The 18,008-nt window shown below is 43.8% G+C and overlaps 2 protein-coding genes across 2 annotated transcripts in view; one reads left to right on the forward strand and one right to left on the reverse strand.

Annotated features, from left to right (window-relative positions):
* Positions 1–18,008, forward strand: part of LOC132255862 (possible lysine-specific histone demethylase 1-like) — a 262,687-nt gene that overhangs the window by 103,447 nt on the left and 141,232 nt on the right. The window lies entirely within an intron of this gene.
* On the reverse strand, positions 13,039–16,905 carry LOC132265769 (toll-like receptor Tollo). The gene has a single exon (XM_059766542.1). It carries the CDS (start codon positions 16,903–16,905, stop codon positions 13,039–13,041), a length of 3,867 nt encoding a protein of 1,288 aa, XP_059622525.1.

Raw genomic sequence — 18,008 nt, forward strand, 5'->3', positions numbered from 1 at the left:
ACCGAGATGTGAAAAGCTCTGTTTCGAACTTTGGCAAAATCAAATAATTGTCTGCAGATAAGTTTCTGCCACTGAACAATTTCATTCATGCCCAGCAGGCTGAATTGTACAATTGTGAGAAACTATGAGCTCGCCTCATTTCGTAGGGAGTCTTTGGGAAGCTCTCTCTCTCTCTCCCACTGGTGGAAAGTCGAACTTTCTTCGGGAGGAGAGATGAAATGCGGTGATGCGAACCCAATTGTTGGTCAACAGAACGCTCTATGTGCGGTGTTCATGAAATTCATAAGATGGTCAACCTATTCTTGCGCGCCTCGAGTCGCCAAGATGGAGAGTGAGAGAGAGTGAATGACCCTTCTTGTGGAACGGCTGTGTGAGTCTCTGTCTGTCGATGTGAAATTTATACACACAGAGCGGTGGTGAGGCACATCTCTTGAGAAAGCCACAAGAAGATGCTGGAGCCAAAAGAATGGGAACTCCGTGTGAGCGGGCGAAAGGGCGGCATCACGATGGATGGAAGGGAAACAAGAGCAAATTGTGGTCAGTTAGTGCTCACCATCCGAGATATTTCACTCTCTGGCATCCTGCCTTTTGGAGTCTGGGTGGAAATTCTCTGGGTTTTTCTGCAGAAGAAAAAAAAAGAAGAAAACACGAGGCTCAAGATAAGCCCTCGAGGGTCCATGATATCCCGCTCTCGCTCTCTCACTGCCCCATTCTATTCATCTTCTTCATCGCGCTCACATTTGAATCTCTCCTCGTCTTCCCAGATAATGAGACTCGCGAGAGGCCAAAGATTGGGGGATTTCATCAATTCCCGAAGATGCGCGCGTCTCGTAGACGAGGAGCATTCAAAGTGTGTTATTAAATTTTCAGGTTCTCCGCATATAATCTGTGTCATTGAGGCCTGTGTGTTGATTTCCTTAATCCTCATGCTGCAACACGTCGTCATCTTGACGAATATTTATTCCTCATAATCACTGGGTCTTCACATTTCGGCTATTCTTCTTCTCACAGTCGATGTTCATCAGGGATTTCTGAGCTGAGCCAATTTATTCTTCTTCCAGGAAAAAATGCACACTGCAATCCGGAAGACTTTCTCAAATGGGGAGGGAAGAAAAAGGGGGAAACTAGAGAGCAATTGCAGGTGCCCTAAAAGATTTTTTTTACGCCGCACACCTCAAGTGGCACTTCACTGGCTTCATCTTCCATTTGCAATTACTCTGCTCTCTCCCTCATTCCTAGGCTCCATTGTAAGAGATCTTGCTGAATTACCACTTTTAACAAGCACCTTCCACCTATCATCTCTCCATTGATTCCCCACTTTTTTCTTCGGGCGCGCACAGGAAAAGAGCTTTAATAATCAAATTCCTGCTGCCAAGTCACTCTTTCGGCCCAGGTGCAACTTATTCACTCCACAACTATACTTTCGGTGGCCAATTATGTCGTTCATCATGTCTTAAGTGACACGTTTTAGTCGAAATTATTGTCATTTCAGCAACAATATAAAATGTGCAGCTCTTAGTGGTTAATCTTGCTGGCTCAATCACAAGTGCGACCTTGCTTAGATCTCTGATGAGTTCTGGGCAATGTAAAGTGCATTTGGACGATCCTAGAGTACCCACTAATTGAGCTGATGGCTGAGAAAAAGAACCTCTGTGGAGAGTGAATGGAAGATGATGAGTCAGAGGATTTAAGAGTGTTTGTCGTCGCCATTTTTAATTAATTAGGGCTTCATCAATAGGAGTGCTAAGTGCCGCCGCCGGAGCATTGTGCTCTTGTCATTCACTCCGAAATGCAACCGCGCGCGCGAAATTGGATGGAAGAAGGGCAGTGAGATGGACAGGAAGAATTTCAGTGGCTCTCATGCCCAAAAACTACATATATACACCCAATTTCTTGTGGTCTCTGCGGTCTTGTTTTCCTGCGTGTCTCCGTGCCGATCTCACTGGGGTCTGTTTTAAATTAATAACTCGTTAGTTGACATTCCCATCACGATCGCGATCATTATTATTATTGTCTCGTGATTATTTGTCTGTGGCTGCCGAGGAACGCGGCTCGAGTCTTCTGGCCATGGGTAATTTGAAGATTGACGTAACAAGAGCTCAGCAGTTTCTTTTAACCTCTTGCATGTGTCGCTCTTGTTCTTTTTCCGCGCGCTCTTTTTTTTTCTTTTCTCAGGAGGGTGAAAAAGAGTATTATTCCTGGGCGCTGCTCGCGATTTTTCAATTGAGCGACTTGGACGTGTCCGTCCAGTCTCTTGGCAGTGATGCAAGAGACTTTTGCTTATGTCTTAAACATCTGTTTTCCAAGAAATACTCAGGAATGAAGTGCCCGAAGACAGGGTGATCAAATTAGCACTGTACTTTCGCATTATTTGAGGATGTTCTCCTCATGAGAATGATGCATAAACTTCGCTTTCACCTCATTTTCTCCTTCCTTCGCAATCTCACAGTGACTTTTTACAGTTCTAGAGCTTGTATGCATATGACTCTTTGTCGCGTCGTCTTCTAGGAATTCAACTCACCTCATTGAGAGTCATGTCGTGTTGGTAATTATTTAATTGTGTGTATTTTAATTTGAGCCTCAAATTCATATTATATAGCAACTCTCCACCATCACAACAAACATGAAAGTTTTAAAATGTTGCACATGGAATTCCATGCCTCATTTTCTTCCATACAGCAAAAGTACCGTGCTGTTCTTTAAGCAAGAAACTCTCCTTCACTCTCTTCCATGGGCGCAACTTTGGATTTTTGTTATAAAAGTATAATTAATGCTGTGTTTATTGTGTCTTTCCGCAATAAAACAGTCAACCGGGGCGGAGTTGACAATCACGCAACGCAAGTCAACAATTTTCCATTCGCCACCATTGCAGAAAGCCGTGATTTTCTCATAGAGTAAAATTGAAAATACCACCAGTAACACACATATTATTTCCCCTCCCCCTCCACAGGCGGAAAGGGGGAGAAAGGGGATGTTTTTTCAATTTATCAAGTAGACGAGAAGAGGGAGACAATTTACACCACATATATCGTGTTTGTGTGTGTCCAGAAAGTTGCAGAAAAGTTCACATTTTCATTAAATTACCAACTCAAATAGAAATTCCACCTGGAATTGCATAAATCATTGAGATTCTCCACGTAAATTGCCAGTTAAATCATGCAGAGGAAATTAATTATACTCTATACTTTCCTTATCTTGCGCCAAAGCGATTGCATGATAATTTATATCTATATAAGAAAGATTCATGTGAAAAAAGATACTTCACATATATACAATTTATTAATTGATTATCCTGCGCAGAATTCTAATTAAAGCGCACCAACTGCAGAATTCCATACATTGTCACACTGTTGACTGGGGAAAATTTTCTATTTTGCACTACATCATCGTGAAATTGAGCGATTTTCTCCATTACAAAGAATAGATTCACATTCGCCAAAATAGGATGTATTCTTATAGAAACCACATCATAGAAGAAATAGGAAACTATGGCAAACTAATTCCAAATAAATCACAAAAGCAATCTTCTCGCCTTCATCCACTGAAGCCACAACAGGGAGTGAGAAAAATCTCCAGATGCATCCTTGTTGTCTCCTCTCTCGTGCAATTTTCCCTCGACGCCATTGCATTATGTATATATTTTCTTGGCGGATGAGCAAGAAGTAAATTTCAATAAGCCCAGAGTCACAGAGTCCGCAGGACTTTCTTGAGGAATCGACGGAAAATATGCAGTAAATTCAGAGAAATTTTCCACCATGAGATTTTCCTCATATTTTCAGATCAGACAAAATTGCTCTCTTGCGAATGACTTCCTTGGTTAAAAGTTCATGCAGTGCAGAGGATGAGAGTGATAAATCAGGAAGAAAAATCGTCCTGTTGCTGTTCTCACTAAATGCTTTGCTCAAAGGAATAGCTTTGAGAGGCAACTTTCAAAAAGGAGAAGTTAATAATGTTAATTGAATGGCAAAGATGACTTTTGAGTACAAATCTTTGTACAACTACGCAAGATGTTTTCTTTCCATTGACTTTAATGAAATAAAATAAATTACTTTGGCTTGCTTATGGCAAAAACAATCCCGCAGAAGCAGTGCAAAACTGTGCAAAAGAAGGTAAAATGTCACAATGTTGTGAGAAATAATTTTCCTTCTCTCAAATGGGGGCAAAAAGTAAAATTGCAACTTGTATCTTGGAGACATAAAAATAACCCATTTCAAGGAAAAGCTCTTGGTGCATTCGGAGAAAAGTTACTGGAAAATTGCAAACAATGCGAAAAAGTGTGCAGAGAAAATGAAATGTCTCTGTGACATTGTTAAGAAAGCGGACTTTTCCAGTGAAAGACACACACTCTATTTAGAGACACGGAAAAATGACGTTCCCAAGGGAAAATTCAATTTGTGAAACAGGTAATTTGCAGCTATTAATAAGACTTCTGTCAGAGGAGTTTCATCTCTGGAAGACATAAAAAAAAAATTTGTTAATCGGGCGCCAAGAATAAAAATGGTTTTCTCTTTGAAAGACGAAGAAGAAAAAAAAGGCCTTAATTTCTCGACGATGTGTAACATTTCTTAATTGAAATACCAGACAGTGAACTTATATATTGTGTATAGTATTAAATAATAAGAGGAAGGAGTTGAAATAAAACTTACTCACAGACTAATCGACTCTGAATCTGACCATCGCGAAGCACCGACAAATGTGCGTCCATACAAAGCAATTACGATCGTCTAAAAATAATTACACGGTAAAATTAATGATGTTTTGTTGTTTGCCGGGTATAATATAATTTTTTTCTTCTTCTTCGAACCTTCCCTGGAAGAGGCACATAAACCCATATTTCAAGCTCATCAGCGGACCTCATCCATATTCCTCGTTTACTCCGCGCGCGGGTCATCTATCTTGGGCCCCTTTCCCAATCTCTGCGCGACTCTTCCTTCGCCCATTTCCAGGGCCTTCCGAGGCGCGCTCTCTTGTGTGAAATGTTAAATGAAGCAATCAGCCACTTTACAAATCGTACACACTCAACTCCTTCTCACGAGCTCGCCTTCATTTGGCTCTTCAAATGGGCCAAACAGCAAAAAGTGCGCGCGCGGCGAGCGAAGGAGTTCACAATATCTTCCAAAAACTCCGCAATGACTCACAGATGAACTGTTCCACATGTTGACCCTAATCAATTCTTCATCCCCTTCTTAGGGCAATTCAATGAACTTGCTCGAGATATTGAAATTTATTTAATTAAAATTAATGAAGGAGTGAAAAATTAGAGCCTTTCGCTCTAAAGGAATGCTCAAAGTATTGTTGTTGGCTCAGCCATCAATGGCGTGAATTGAAGAGTGACGGTTCCAAATACAGAAGAAGGTGGGATCCTGAAGATTGACTAGATGGTCTTCCAAATGTCTTCAATCACCATCGCGTTGTTTGACGGAAAACTTCAATTTCTTGTCATGTAATAATTTTGGATCACAGAAATCATTCGACAAACTTATAAAAGAATGTGGTGAAAACTGAGAGAAAATCCAAATTAATGTGATTTTTAGCCGTGATCCTTGTGCAGGAGGTCAGGAAACATCCCAGACGATCAATTTCAATTTAATTGCCTCAGTCTCGCCCTGAGACTTTTCCCAGCTGGAGCGTCGCAAGGCGAATGTCTGATCGAGAGTGAAACTGTGTGGCAATTTGTGAAAATGCTCGTCAATGGGTGAGAGATGTTAATGAAAATGCATTTGCTGTCTTGCACAGCGGCCGTGCACTATGCAAATGTTGACAATTAACATGAAGGGGCGACGAATTTGCATGGGGACGCCGAAGATCCGCGCTGACTTGATGGATTCTGCACTGTGCGCGCGCTGATCATCTCGCCCAGAGTCTCGTCATCCATTCCTCTCGCGGTTTGCATTACAACAATTCAATTCGTGTTTTATAATTTTCTATCTGTGCGAACCATCAGCGGACAGCCGCGACGAGGATGACGACGAAGTGTGTAGAATGTTGTTGGAGATGATGGATTTCGTGTTGTTCACGGGGGGAGGCAAGATCGCTGTTAGTTATGTTTATGCTGTGCCGTGGCCACAGTCCATGTGAGTCGCCTGTGTAGATGCTCAATTCACGTTTTGTACTATTACTGCCTTCGTTCCTCCCCGCCTGCTCTCTCTCTCTTTCTCGCTCTTGTCTCTGCATTACAACCCAAGCCCTTGGTGTACATTTTCCATTTTTCTAGCTCTCCTCGTGCTCGGATGCTCCGCGATGCTCCCAATGGGAGAATTTGTCTTGTTTTGCTCGTTAAAACCACGACGATGTCGAATAGATGATGATCGTTATGTGATGCACACACATATATATGAGAAAATATACCCACGAAAGCGCGAGGGTCTCTAAGACGTTCTCTATCTCTCCCCAAGGGGGAGATAATATGGCTAAAATCTGTACACCACTTCCAGACACTTCCACAAATTGTATGAAACATTCTTAACACTTCTAGCACATCAGCACTGCTTAAAACATGCGTTTTCCTTATTTACTTCTACTTTTTCTGAACTTTAAAGCATGTTTTCCAACCGCCTAAAGTAACATAACCTCAAATTTGAGGACTCTTTGTCCCAAAAAGACGCCTTTTTTTTACTTTTATGACCATGAAATCTTACAGAGAAACAGTATTTCATCAATATTTGAAGTGTCTAGTGAATATTGAGTTGTACACTACTTCTGACCATAATATCTCCCCCTTGTCTCTCCCTATGATCTTAACCACACACTCTCTGTTTTGCCAACAATATTCCATTTGGCTGCAGGACGACATGAACGGTATTAAATTATTGTAATTTTCTTTTCACAAGAAATATTATTAAGTCTCTGTTTGTGTTTTGACGTCCCTCTTCGCGTCGCCGCGTGTTCAATGTTCTATGATAGAAAAGTGATTTAGGAGGAAATAATGGCAAGTATAAATATTTCAAGACGTCTCCATACTCACGATATGTTTTAAAGGAGGATTGTCAAAGAGTGCCAAAGGATTAGGCTTGTGAGTTTCCGTGAAATTTTCACCATCAACAATTGATTAGCTAAAGCTCTTTGTCTTCCTTCAAGATGGCTCATTGAAGTTTTCACAGTTGCTGGGCTGCACCTTAAAGCGCACTTCATTGATGCATTGAAGTGAGGAAAAAAGTCGCACAAGTGCAATTTTTGCAAATTCCACACCAACAATTGGTCGTCTCATCAATTTTATGATGCCTTATTGCTGCGGCATGTAGTCTTGTTTTGGCGCACAGAAATTACTTTATAAAGCACGAATTACACCACGATGATTGCCCGGAGGTGCGCAGTTGAAAGTGGAGTGGGAGGAAATGTCAAGAGCATGATCATAAATGACACACTCAGGCTTCTCATCCAACATTGCTTATATGCGCTCACCTCCAATTGGCACACATCATGCATCGTGCGCCGTTCTCTCTCACACTTCTTCTGTCTCTCCTGCGTCTCCTTTCTATGCCATCAACTTTGAACTATAACGACCAATTTTCTTGCAGCCAATTGAAGTGTATAGAATTGGGCGAGAGGAAACGGAAAATCATGAACAGACTGTATATATATAGTTGCTCAATTCAATTAGACAGTTTTTGATGTATAATTGTAATTTTTACGCTTGGTCTCTCATTCACCTGACCATTTAACTCCATGTTTCTTAAGTCTTTTGTTACCAATTCCAATTGATTCACTTCATAGCTGCTTCGAGGCGTCTTTTCATGGCGCACACAAATTTCTTGTGAGAACCCTTGAGGGGTGAATTAACAGGCAAACAAAGATATCCAGAAAAATCGTGTCCGTTTATTAATTTCCACAGTCGCGCATGTGCAGCAATTTTGCTCTTGTGTTGTCATCGAAAATCGTGATTGATCACTAATGAGTGTGACGATGATTGGTTGCAAAATTGGAAGAATGTTCTTGCCAGATGAACTGCATGGGTTTTAATTGAAATTCAGTGTGGCCAAATAAGAATAACTGTGAGATATTCCTCAAGATGTGCCAAAATTGTGACAACTTTATCTCAGCGATGATCGTTAATTAATTTCTTGAGATTGAGTGTGACAAAATGTGCGAAGATTCTGAGAAAATGTCTGCAATTGTCAGTGAATTTAGTCACTTCAGAATTCAAACAATCAATCAAAGCCAGTTGAACGTATGAAATTTGTAATCCTCTTAACACATCGCAGAGATTTTGTCTGCAGATCAACCACAAAATGAACTGAAAAGTTTATCTCCAGTCAAATTGAAACACTTTCTCGATGCTTTTTATGCTTTTGTGTGCATAAAATTGCATAAAAAGCCTTTTGTTGACCTCTTCCTGACTAGATATATTCAATAAAGGTGAATTTCTGCACAATTCAATTGGTCGAAATTGAATGGCTCTCTCTCTGTCCAGACATTTTAGCAATTTTCCCAATAGATATGATATAATCCATATTTGAGAAATCAATTCGGACACCTTCAATTTCCTCGTTGCTCTGCGAATTGTGCCTCCCTTTTCGTGGCGGCGCAATTGCAGACCAAAGTGAGGGTTTTGTGCTGAATGTAATTATTCACTAACACCCGCCATTTATCCATTAGAAATATTATATGAGAGGCGATAATTGAAACTATTTCATTGCATAACCATTTCCCATTGTGTCTCGCGACGATATTGTGCGATGAGAAGTGTGTTTTAGGATTCTGCGAGAGGGTTTTTCACATGGTTTGGCATGAGAAGAATATGGCGCGCGTTATAGAAAAATTCCCTTTCAACATTGCCATTTCTGCACTTTGCCACGTGAGTTATTTATTGAATTTCTTTACTATTTAAATTGTCAATGGGAGTACAAACAACAGTTGTGCGAAGGAGGGCAAAAAAACGAGTGTGTCTTAATCTGGGCTCATGTGAGCGGCTTTGGAATTGTTATGTGCGAAATCATGAGCATTTTCTAGTGCGTGTGCAGCGCCGCCAACCCCCCCAAAAAAGGAAGGACACAAGCACACAAATCTCCTTTCGCGCATAACTAATGAACTTTTTGAGATTGATCGCGTGTGTCTAAATATTGTTGGTTTTTGCATTTCTTCACATGGATGGTTTACTTGTGGTTTCTTTTCTCTGTCTTATTTGTATCTCCTGGGACAATTGACAATTCATTGAGAGAGACGCGCGCGTTGGTGGATTCCCTTCAGTTGCGCGCGCGCGCATGTTTCTTTGTATGTCTCTCTGCCTCCTCGTCATATCTCAGCATGTTTGTTATGCATAAATTCGTCAAAAATTGTTGTTTAATCTGCCCCACGAGAGAGAAAGAAAGAGTTCCATATATTGCGTGATTGATTTATGTTGAGACACTCTTGGCAGCTTGTGAGCCACACAATCATAACGGCCGCAGAGAGTTATGAAAAAATGCCTCTCGACAATCGCAGAAATATATATATATATTGTCCAGGAGAAGCTATGTGGAATAGGCCTGGGTGGATAGTTTTAGAGAGATCATGGCATGAGTCAGTGGAACAGAGGCGCGCGCTTCAATGGAATAATAAGGAAAGGTGGAGGAGCAGAAAAAAGTAAAAGTGACTTGTGATTTATAGACTCGTCGGGTGATTTAGGAGTGATGCCCAAGAGTCGTCTTTTGTGGGGTAAAATGATGTCATTCTCAACGTTAATCTAAATCACTCACTTTGCTGTATATCTTCCCTAGGCAAGAGAGTGTCAATGGACACGACGAGGCGCATCTCTCTCAAAGGATCTCCAAGTGTTTTATCTATGAAAGTGTCACTTTTCAGTCCTCTTTCTGGCCTGCCAAGGAAACAGACTGTAAGAAGATGCTGTGCAGTGGATGAAAAGAAATACTGTGTGGCCCACATTTTGTCATTATCCGATAATTATTGCTGTTGTGGCGCTATTTTGGGCGCCGCGCGAGATCGTCAGAAGGTTAATTTGTGGAGTTTGTGTGTGCGTTGAGAGGAATGCCAACCTGAGATTTTGCAATCTCTTGCTGAATTTTCTCACTGCAAATCCATTTTGAAAAGCCGCGCACCAAAAACCCCCAAAAATCCATCGCGGAGAGCGAATTTATTGGAATATTTCACGCTGATCTCGCCGGCTGCGGGTGATTTACGATCGGTGCTCATGAAGTGCCCAATTTCCTTATCTCCAAATGCCCAGCATTCGAGACAAAAAGGTGCTCTTCTCACCTGAGCAGCTCATCTCAGGCCAACCATGAAGGCGTCTTATCAGCGTGTCTGCTTTTTCGTGCCGAAAATGACTCTGTTGTGTCGCCCAATGGACATGTGAGTGGAATTCATGTCTCGGCAGTTGCGACACGGGGTGAGATATCCCATCTTTTAATTAATTTTAATGGACCGCGCAGACCTTCTTATGAAGTTCTCTTATGCGAAGCGGGCTTTTTTTTCCTTCCTTCTTCTTCTTTTCTTCTGTGGATCTCTCTCCACCCACGCTGAGAGTTGAGGGGGGGGGGGAAGAAAAAATGGTGAGCAAATTTGGAAATGAAAGACTGTTTCGTCATTTTTTTCTCAATATTAATTTACAAATTTATTCTCTTTCTTTGCGCGCGCTAAATCATTGACTCAAACATCACAAACACATACACAAAAGCACAACATTCTTATGTGGATATTAACAATTAAATTTTATGGAACATTTCTCCTAATTCATTGCTATGTCATTCATATTGTGTGCCTTTTTTCTTCTTTTGCTAAAGTTCTTTCGCCGTTTTCTCCGCACTTGTTATAAATTACACAAAGACACGAAGATTTGAGTGAGAGTATTTATATTAATTGTTTTATACAGTTCTGAAGAGGGAGAAAAACATACGAAAGGAAATTCTCTGGGCGGAAAGAGGAAAATATTGGCGTCATAGTTACAGGTGTTGTTCTAAATGATGTGTATTTACATGTGGGGAAGAGATGCATAATTACAGTAATTGTGATGGGATTTCATCTGCATCGCGACTTAATATGTTGTTAATACGCGATGAAACTATGAATTTTCATTTGATATTTCCATTTGGAGTATTTTAATCAGACACTTTTCCATACATTACACGCTTCTTCAAACTTACACCGCTACAGCAACTGACTTTATTTGCATTTTTAATTTAACTCTATAATCATTATTATGTATAAATTAATTGCTCATATCGCGGAGTACATATAAATAATAATTTCTCTTCTTTTTTTCTTCATTTTGTACAAAAGTAGGAAAGGAATTTTTTTGTTTTTAGTAATATATCGAGAGTGGCAAGATTCACCACATTTACAATTTTTACAATGTCTCTCACCAAGTGAAGAAATCCGTAAGATTTTATGCCATTTCTCTGGTCACAATTGCGTGTCTTCTCTTCTACAATCTTAAGAATTTCATCTTCATCTCAACAGTGAAATGCTTCTATTTTTCTCTGACTCTTGGCCTCTACAATAATCTCATCTTCTCTCTTGTTCTTCATGTATAAAACCTCTCGCGTTGTGTGCCTCCGCACGGAAAAGGAACTGGAAACTTTTACTGCAATGTTGTTTATCATAAAAAGAAGTCGAGATTTCTTCGGCTGTTTGCACGAGTTTGCACCGAAAAAAGTATTATGAATGTTGAGATGAATTCATGAGTAATTTGAGTTTAACATGGCGGTAAATTACATTTATATCCAATTTTCTGTCGTCTTTTTCCTCTTCACTCACACACAACCAAAAAAAAAAATTTCTTGGACATCAAAAATTTGGCCTTTATGTCCACTTTTTATGCTCTCTGCCATCGCGAGATGTGTCATAAAAAGGAAATCACTGCTCGTTCCTCATTAAAATTACGATGCTAATTCTTGATTGTTGAAATTTTCCCTCCCGTCAAGATTTTCACTGATCATCTGATCACATATTCCAATGTGTTTGTGTGTGCTTTTTTATGCAAGCACGCAATTGTGTACTTAAGCATATATTTCCCATATTTGTGCCGCCACAGCATCAACCCAAAGACTGTCTTATTGAGAAACTCTTCTCATGTTTTGGAATCACAACACCCGTTTTCTTCATTGCTGCATCTGTGCGAATTTTTTTATGCTCCATCTTCTCATTTTACGTAATTATACCGTGCAAGCGGCCCGCATTTCTTTTCGCGAGCACACTGCTTTCCGCGCTGATTTATGTGATGGTGAAACAGTGGATTAGATGGTAGTCTGGCGGCAATTTAAAATTATAATATCGCAAGTTTCATTTCCATTAAACATTTTATTGCGCCCGGAGAATCCCGCGAGACCGTCTGTCGGGGAGAAAATTGGCGGTAAAATGGAGCTTTTAGATGGAGAATGAACAGATTTTTTTTTTAGTGAATTGACAGTGAGAATTTACGTATGATGTTGATTAGTGTAAAGTAATTAAATAAAGGAGACAAATTTGAAATTTTTCTCTATTCTTTCGATCCTGAATTTCTGCTCAGTTTCTTAAATTGATCGTCAATAAAAGTACTCCAGCAATGTCAGTTTCGACGTTATTTCATATGCAAGAATCAGAGAAATTACATTGAGAAGATGGAGTTAAGATTTCCACGTGGCACAGCAAAGACTTCATGTGGTCTTTTCTCATTTATTTATACTGCGCGCAGGCAATTTTTGGCACACTATTTACATAAAGTGTTGGAAAATGCGATCATGTGGTTAGTTATGGCCCAGGGTGCAGATGGGCGAGTGTTATTGGTTGGTTGGCTGTGTGTGAATGGGAAGAAAGAGGCGTACAGCTAATAATGTTGTCACAATCGAATGGTTTCCAATTCCTTTTGCTGCTCTTTATGCCCAATTCAAATATCATTTTTATTATATTAATTAACTACTTAATAATCTGGGGGAATGCAATTATCGTATCTCATTGATTTTCATAACTCTCCGTTCTCAATCTACCTTACATGCGAATATCACAATTTTGCAATTAAGTCCGGGATCTCTCGGGGTTCTTAGCCGCGCACACTCAAAGGCTGGTCACTTGCTCACTGTCGCGGCCTAGCAGGGCATCACAGGCGTCACTGGCGTGCCATCACCGTCAAATGTGGATGGCGACCGTGCGAGCGCCGTTGGGCAGACCCGAGCCCTGATCCATGGGCGCCGAGGGCAGCATGGGCTGCAGTGGCTGCGACATCATCATCTGCTGATTGCGGTTGTTGTGCCGCGTGACGTTGTGGTTGCGGAAGTGCTGCACCGGCGTCTGGATGGCGATGGAGGTGTTTTGGTGTCGATTCTGCGGCGTCTGGCGCCTCTGGTTGTTGGGCACGTCCGGCAGGGCGAAGCGCAGCTTCTCCCAGAACAGCTTGTCGCCCCACTGAAGGTACGTGTTGGTCTTCAGGTAGAGTCGAATGTCCGGATCCAGGTCCTTCTGTGGCACTTCGCCCAGCAGGATCACAATCAATCTGCGGCGCCGGTCGCGCAGCACTTGATGGTGGGCGCTTTTGAACTCGAATCGACACCACTCGGACTTGATGAAGTTCTCCGACAGCACCATTATGGTGCGCCGCGAGGACTCCACGGCCTGCACGATGGTGTCGGGGCTGTAGGGCCCCACGGGAAAGTCCCTGTAGTGCAGACAGAGTTTGTACGAAGGATCACCATTCTCCAGGGCGGGCGCCAAGTCCTCAGCCACGAATGCCTCATCCTTGGAGCTGTAGCTGACGAAGGCGTCGTACAGCTTGTCGCGCTCGTTCTTGTCCGTGTCACTGGCGCGATAGAAGAGTCTCACGCCGAAGCGTGAGTGAAACCACACGCGCATCTCCTGGCGGAACATGAAGATCACGAGAATGGCGACAATGATCACAACGAAGCCACACAGAGTGGCCACTAGGAGGGGAATGTAGTCGTTGAGCGGTGGCTGGGAGAGGATGGTCTTCGTGGAGGTCAAATTACTGTGATTCCCAGCCTCCATCACGCCCGTGCAGATCCGGGAGCTGTTTTCCGCGAGCACAAAGAACCCATGTGGGTCATCGTCCACACTGCGATCGATCACTGTTCCCCTGCGCGATCTGAACTTCACCGAAGGATACGCCACGTCATTTTCACTCACAGTATGGGAGCACTTGACTCTCAGTTTGTCCCTCACCACGTCACTCTTGCTCATAAAGTCCTTGATCTTCTCCACAAAGTCACACTCACAACTCCACATATTCCCCGCCAAGTGCACTTCCGTCAGCGCCTGCGGCAGATGCACGAAGTAGAATGTGGTGAGACGATTGTTGTCCAAGCGCAGGATTCGCATCTCCGTCAAGTGGCTGAAGGTGTCATTGTCTATCGCGGCAATGAGGTTGTTGTGCAAGTACAGCTCGCGCAGATTCTGCAGGCCAGTGAATTCGAATCCCTTGAGTTCTGTCAGTCGATTGTTGTCCAATTGCAGCACCTCGAGCTCCCTGAGACCGTTGAATGTCCTATTGTGCAGCGTATTGATGTTGCTGCTGTTCAGGAATAGGATTCGCAACTTCTTGCGCCCAATGAACGCGTGACTCGACACCTCCTGCAGATCATTGCCGTCCAGGTGGATTTGCGTGGCGTCCATGGGTATCAGGTCGGGCAGTCGATTCTCATAGCCCGCCCGCGAGCAATCCACCACGTTGGATGTCCAGCTTTGATCGTGGAAGCAGGAACAGCGATTGGGACACTCCATTTTGCAGTCGCACGCATTGAAGTCACAGCAGTGACACAGAGCGAAGCAGTGCGTTTCGTACTTGCAGAGGAATTGGCTGGCCTCAGCCTCCACCAGTGGCATGTACATGTTGCCTCTGTTGTAGTTGAGCTTGCAGTAAATGCTGGCCACGTCCATCAGCTTGGGCTGCGTGCGTGAGTCTACGGTGTTGCTCTTCTGCAGCCAATCGAGATTGCAGTCGCACTCGAAGGGATTGCCACCGATAAAGAACTCAGGCAGCTGACGATCCTCGGGCACAGCTGAGATTCTCAGGGCGTTGGGATCGAGTGTGGTGATCTTGTTGCCGAACAGATCCACTCGCGTGAGATTGGGCTTCTTGAAGAATGTGTACGATTGCACCTTGGAAATGAGATTATCACTGAGATAGAGCACTTCGATGCTGTTGGGAATGGCGCTGCCGGTGATATCGATCAATTTGTTGGAACTGGCGTCAAATGTGCTCAGCGACAGTTGATTCTCCATCTCGAAGTAGTTGCCCAACTCTGATATCTTATTCGCGTGGATGTCCAGCCACTGCAGTCCGGTGGGAATGAGGGCATAGTCAAAGACCTCGAGTCTATTGTCACTGATGTTCAGCCACACGAGATTCGGCAGCTTCGTGAATAGTCCAGTGATGTCAGTGAGGTGATTACCATCGAGGCGAATGGCCTGCAAATTGGTGTTCTTGTTGAAGGCCTCATGATCAATTTTGCGTATTTTATTGTGTGACAAATTGAGAATTTGCAGCGCCTCCATGCGATCAAAAGTGCCCCTCTTGATCGTCTCAATGCTGTTCTCAGTCAATCGCAGTCCGAACATCTGCACCATGCCACTGAAGCTCGCCTCATCGATATTTGTGATTTGATTCTCGCCCAAATCCAGTGTCTTGAGCTGAAGCACATCGTAGAGAACGTCCGGCACTCTGTGCAATTTATTGCCATTCAAGTGGAGATCTTGCAGACTTCCTGAGCAATTCTTCAGCGCCTCGCGATCAATGCGGGCGATGCGATTGTAGTCCAGTGACAAGAGTGACAAGGTGTTCAGCCCCTGGAACGTTGTCACCTCAACTGTGCTCAAGCGATTGTTGGACAGCACGAGTGTGTGCAAATTTCCCAGATCGGCAAATATTCCATCCGGTATCACTTCGATCTGGTTCTCCTGCAGTCGCAGAATCTGCAGTGAGGTGAGATCACGAAATGTCGTCACCTCCAGTCGACTGATCCTGTTGCTTGACACATCCAGCATCACGAGGCGTCTCATGCCACGGAATGTCACCCCATTGATCCACTCGGACGTGAGCTCATTGTGTGACAAATCCAGCACCACCACTTGTGTTAATTCACTAAAAATTCCCGGCGCCAGAACATTGAGACTGTTGTTCTGCAGGTAAATCTCTTGTACATTTTTCGCCTCACTGAACAGCTCGGGCGGCAGGTTGCTGAGCCTGTTCTCGGACAAGTCCACAATGGCCAGGGAGATGAGACCCTCAAGGGCTCGATCGGCGATGAAATTCATCCCATTTGCGGCCAGTCGCAGTTCAGACAAGCGGCCGAGGCCGGAGAAAATGGCCGCCGGAAGGTTCTCAATGTTGTTGTGCGAGAGATCGAGCATCTGCATGGCTGAACCGCACTTCTTCGACGACACCGTGCTAATTGAGGCACTGAGGTGGAAAGGACCGAGGTCCCTGATCCTGTTTCGCGTGAGATTCAGCCGCTGCAGCGATCGCAGCGGGCAAATCATGCCATCGGGGATGGTCCACATGTTATTATCACTCAAGTCCAGTCCCTGGAGAGCCTCCAGCTCTTCCGTGAACACACCGCGACCCACATCCAGACTCATTGCACTCCAGTCCGCATTGTGTGTCCTGATCGTGAGGTTGCGCAGCGCACTCAAGCCCCTGAATGAGCCGTCCGTGAGATTGGACAGCTTGCAGTACTCAACGGATAGGGAGCGCAGCTCCACGAGCGCCCGGAAGCTGCCCGGATTGATGGAGCTCTGGAAGAAGAGCCCGTCACTACACTCAAGTCTCAGTCTCACTGTGTTCTGTGGCTGGATCACACTGAAATTCGTGTTCTCCAGCTCACTATTGATGGTCCTTAGCTTGCACACGAGCGTCACATCGTCGTCCGTCGCCCCAACCCAGCGACACTCATCCGGGGCCTGATAGAGCATGCTTTTGCTCATTGTGGCGCCCAGCACGCCAAACATCGTCCCCACGAGGATCCCAATCAGAGCCGATCCCATCTTGATGGTCTCTCTTCGCACTCAATTAAAATTACAACTAACGTACTCCCCATTCATCACTCGGGAACACATCTTTTCACTTTGTGGCCTTTCTTTGGGGGCCCTCTCGACTGCGCGAGAGAGTGAAGCACTTAAGACCACTTTAGAGCCACTCTGTGCACCTCCTTGTAATCCAATTTGGTTTTGATTATGATAAGCGGAGTTAATCCAATGATGATGATGAGAAGCAACACACCGAGGCCACTTCTCTGGGGCTTCACTGTTTCTCGCGCGTCTCCCGAAATCGCTCCAATTCGCGCGCTGGCAAAACCGACTTTTTTCCGCGATCTCTCCTCTCTCTCGCCTTGCAATGGCCGATCTTGTGTGTGTGGAGCTTGAGAAGTGGTTAAAAATGTGAGAAGCGCGCGCGCACTTCTTTCCACGTCGAACGCAACTCATGGACTGAAGTGATTCCGGCTGAACGGTTGCTTTTCGTCTGGTGGCCATAGTGGTGAAAAAGCCCTCGGATCGACAGTCGCGCTAGTGTGTGTGTGGAGTTCTTTGCCATGCCCGATGATCGTGTCGATGATGATGACGGTCTGAGAGCCAGTTTAGACGAGGCTCAACACCACTACTCAGGTGGCGATGGTACATAAGCCGAGAGATGGAGATGCGGTTGAGGAGAGCAAAAAAGAAGGTGAAATAACAAGTTCGAGATACTCCAGAATGTTGGGCTATGAGTGACAAAGACAAATGGAACATTTTCAACTCATACCGTTGAGCATGGCTCTCTGATGGCCTTATATACCACCACACATCCTATATAGCGCGCGCTGCTTACCTGGGTTGAGGAAGAAGAGCGGGAGACTTCTGTCCCGCTCCCGCGGCCGCGCAAACCGTAACACCCATGGGTGGATATGTACATAAAAGGAGAGCAAGAAAGAAGGAAGAAAGGTGGAACGGTGGAGCGCAAAAAATTCGCTACATTATTCAAACATACATTTGAAAGACGTTTGAGACTCCCATAAGACATGGGTACGCTCGGGACAAGCGACTGTAGTGCTAAAGCAATAAATAAAATTTGTAAGGGATATCTCTTCTGACTTCTCAATCCCTCTCTCTCC

The sequence above is a fragment of the Phlebotomus argentipes genome, unplaced genomic scaffold, assembly GCF_947086385.1.
Source record: "Phlebotomus argentipes unplaced genomic scaffold, Phlebotomus argentipes genome assembly contig_5, whole genome shotgun sequence".
NCBI lineage: Eukaryota > Metazoa > Arthropoda > Insecta > Diptera > Psychodidae > Phlebotomus > Phlebotomus argentipes.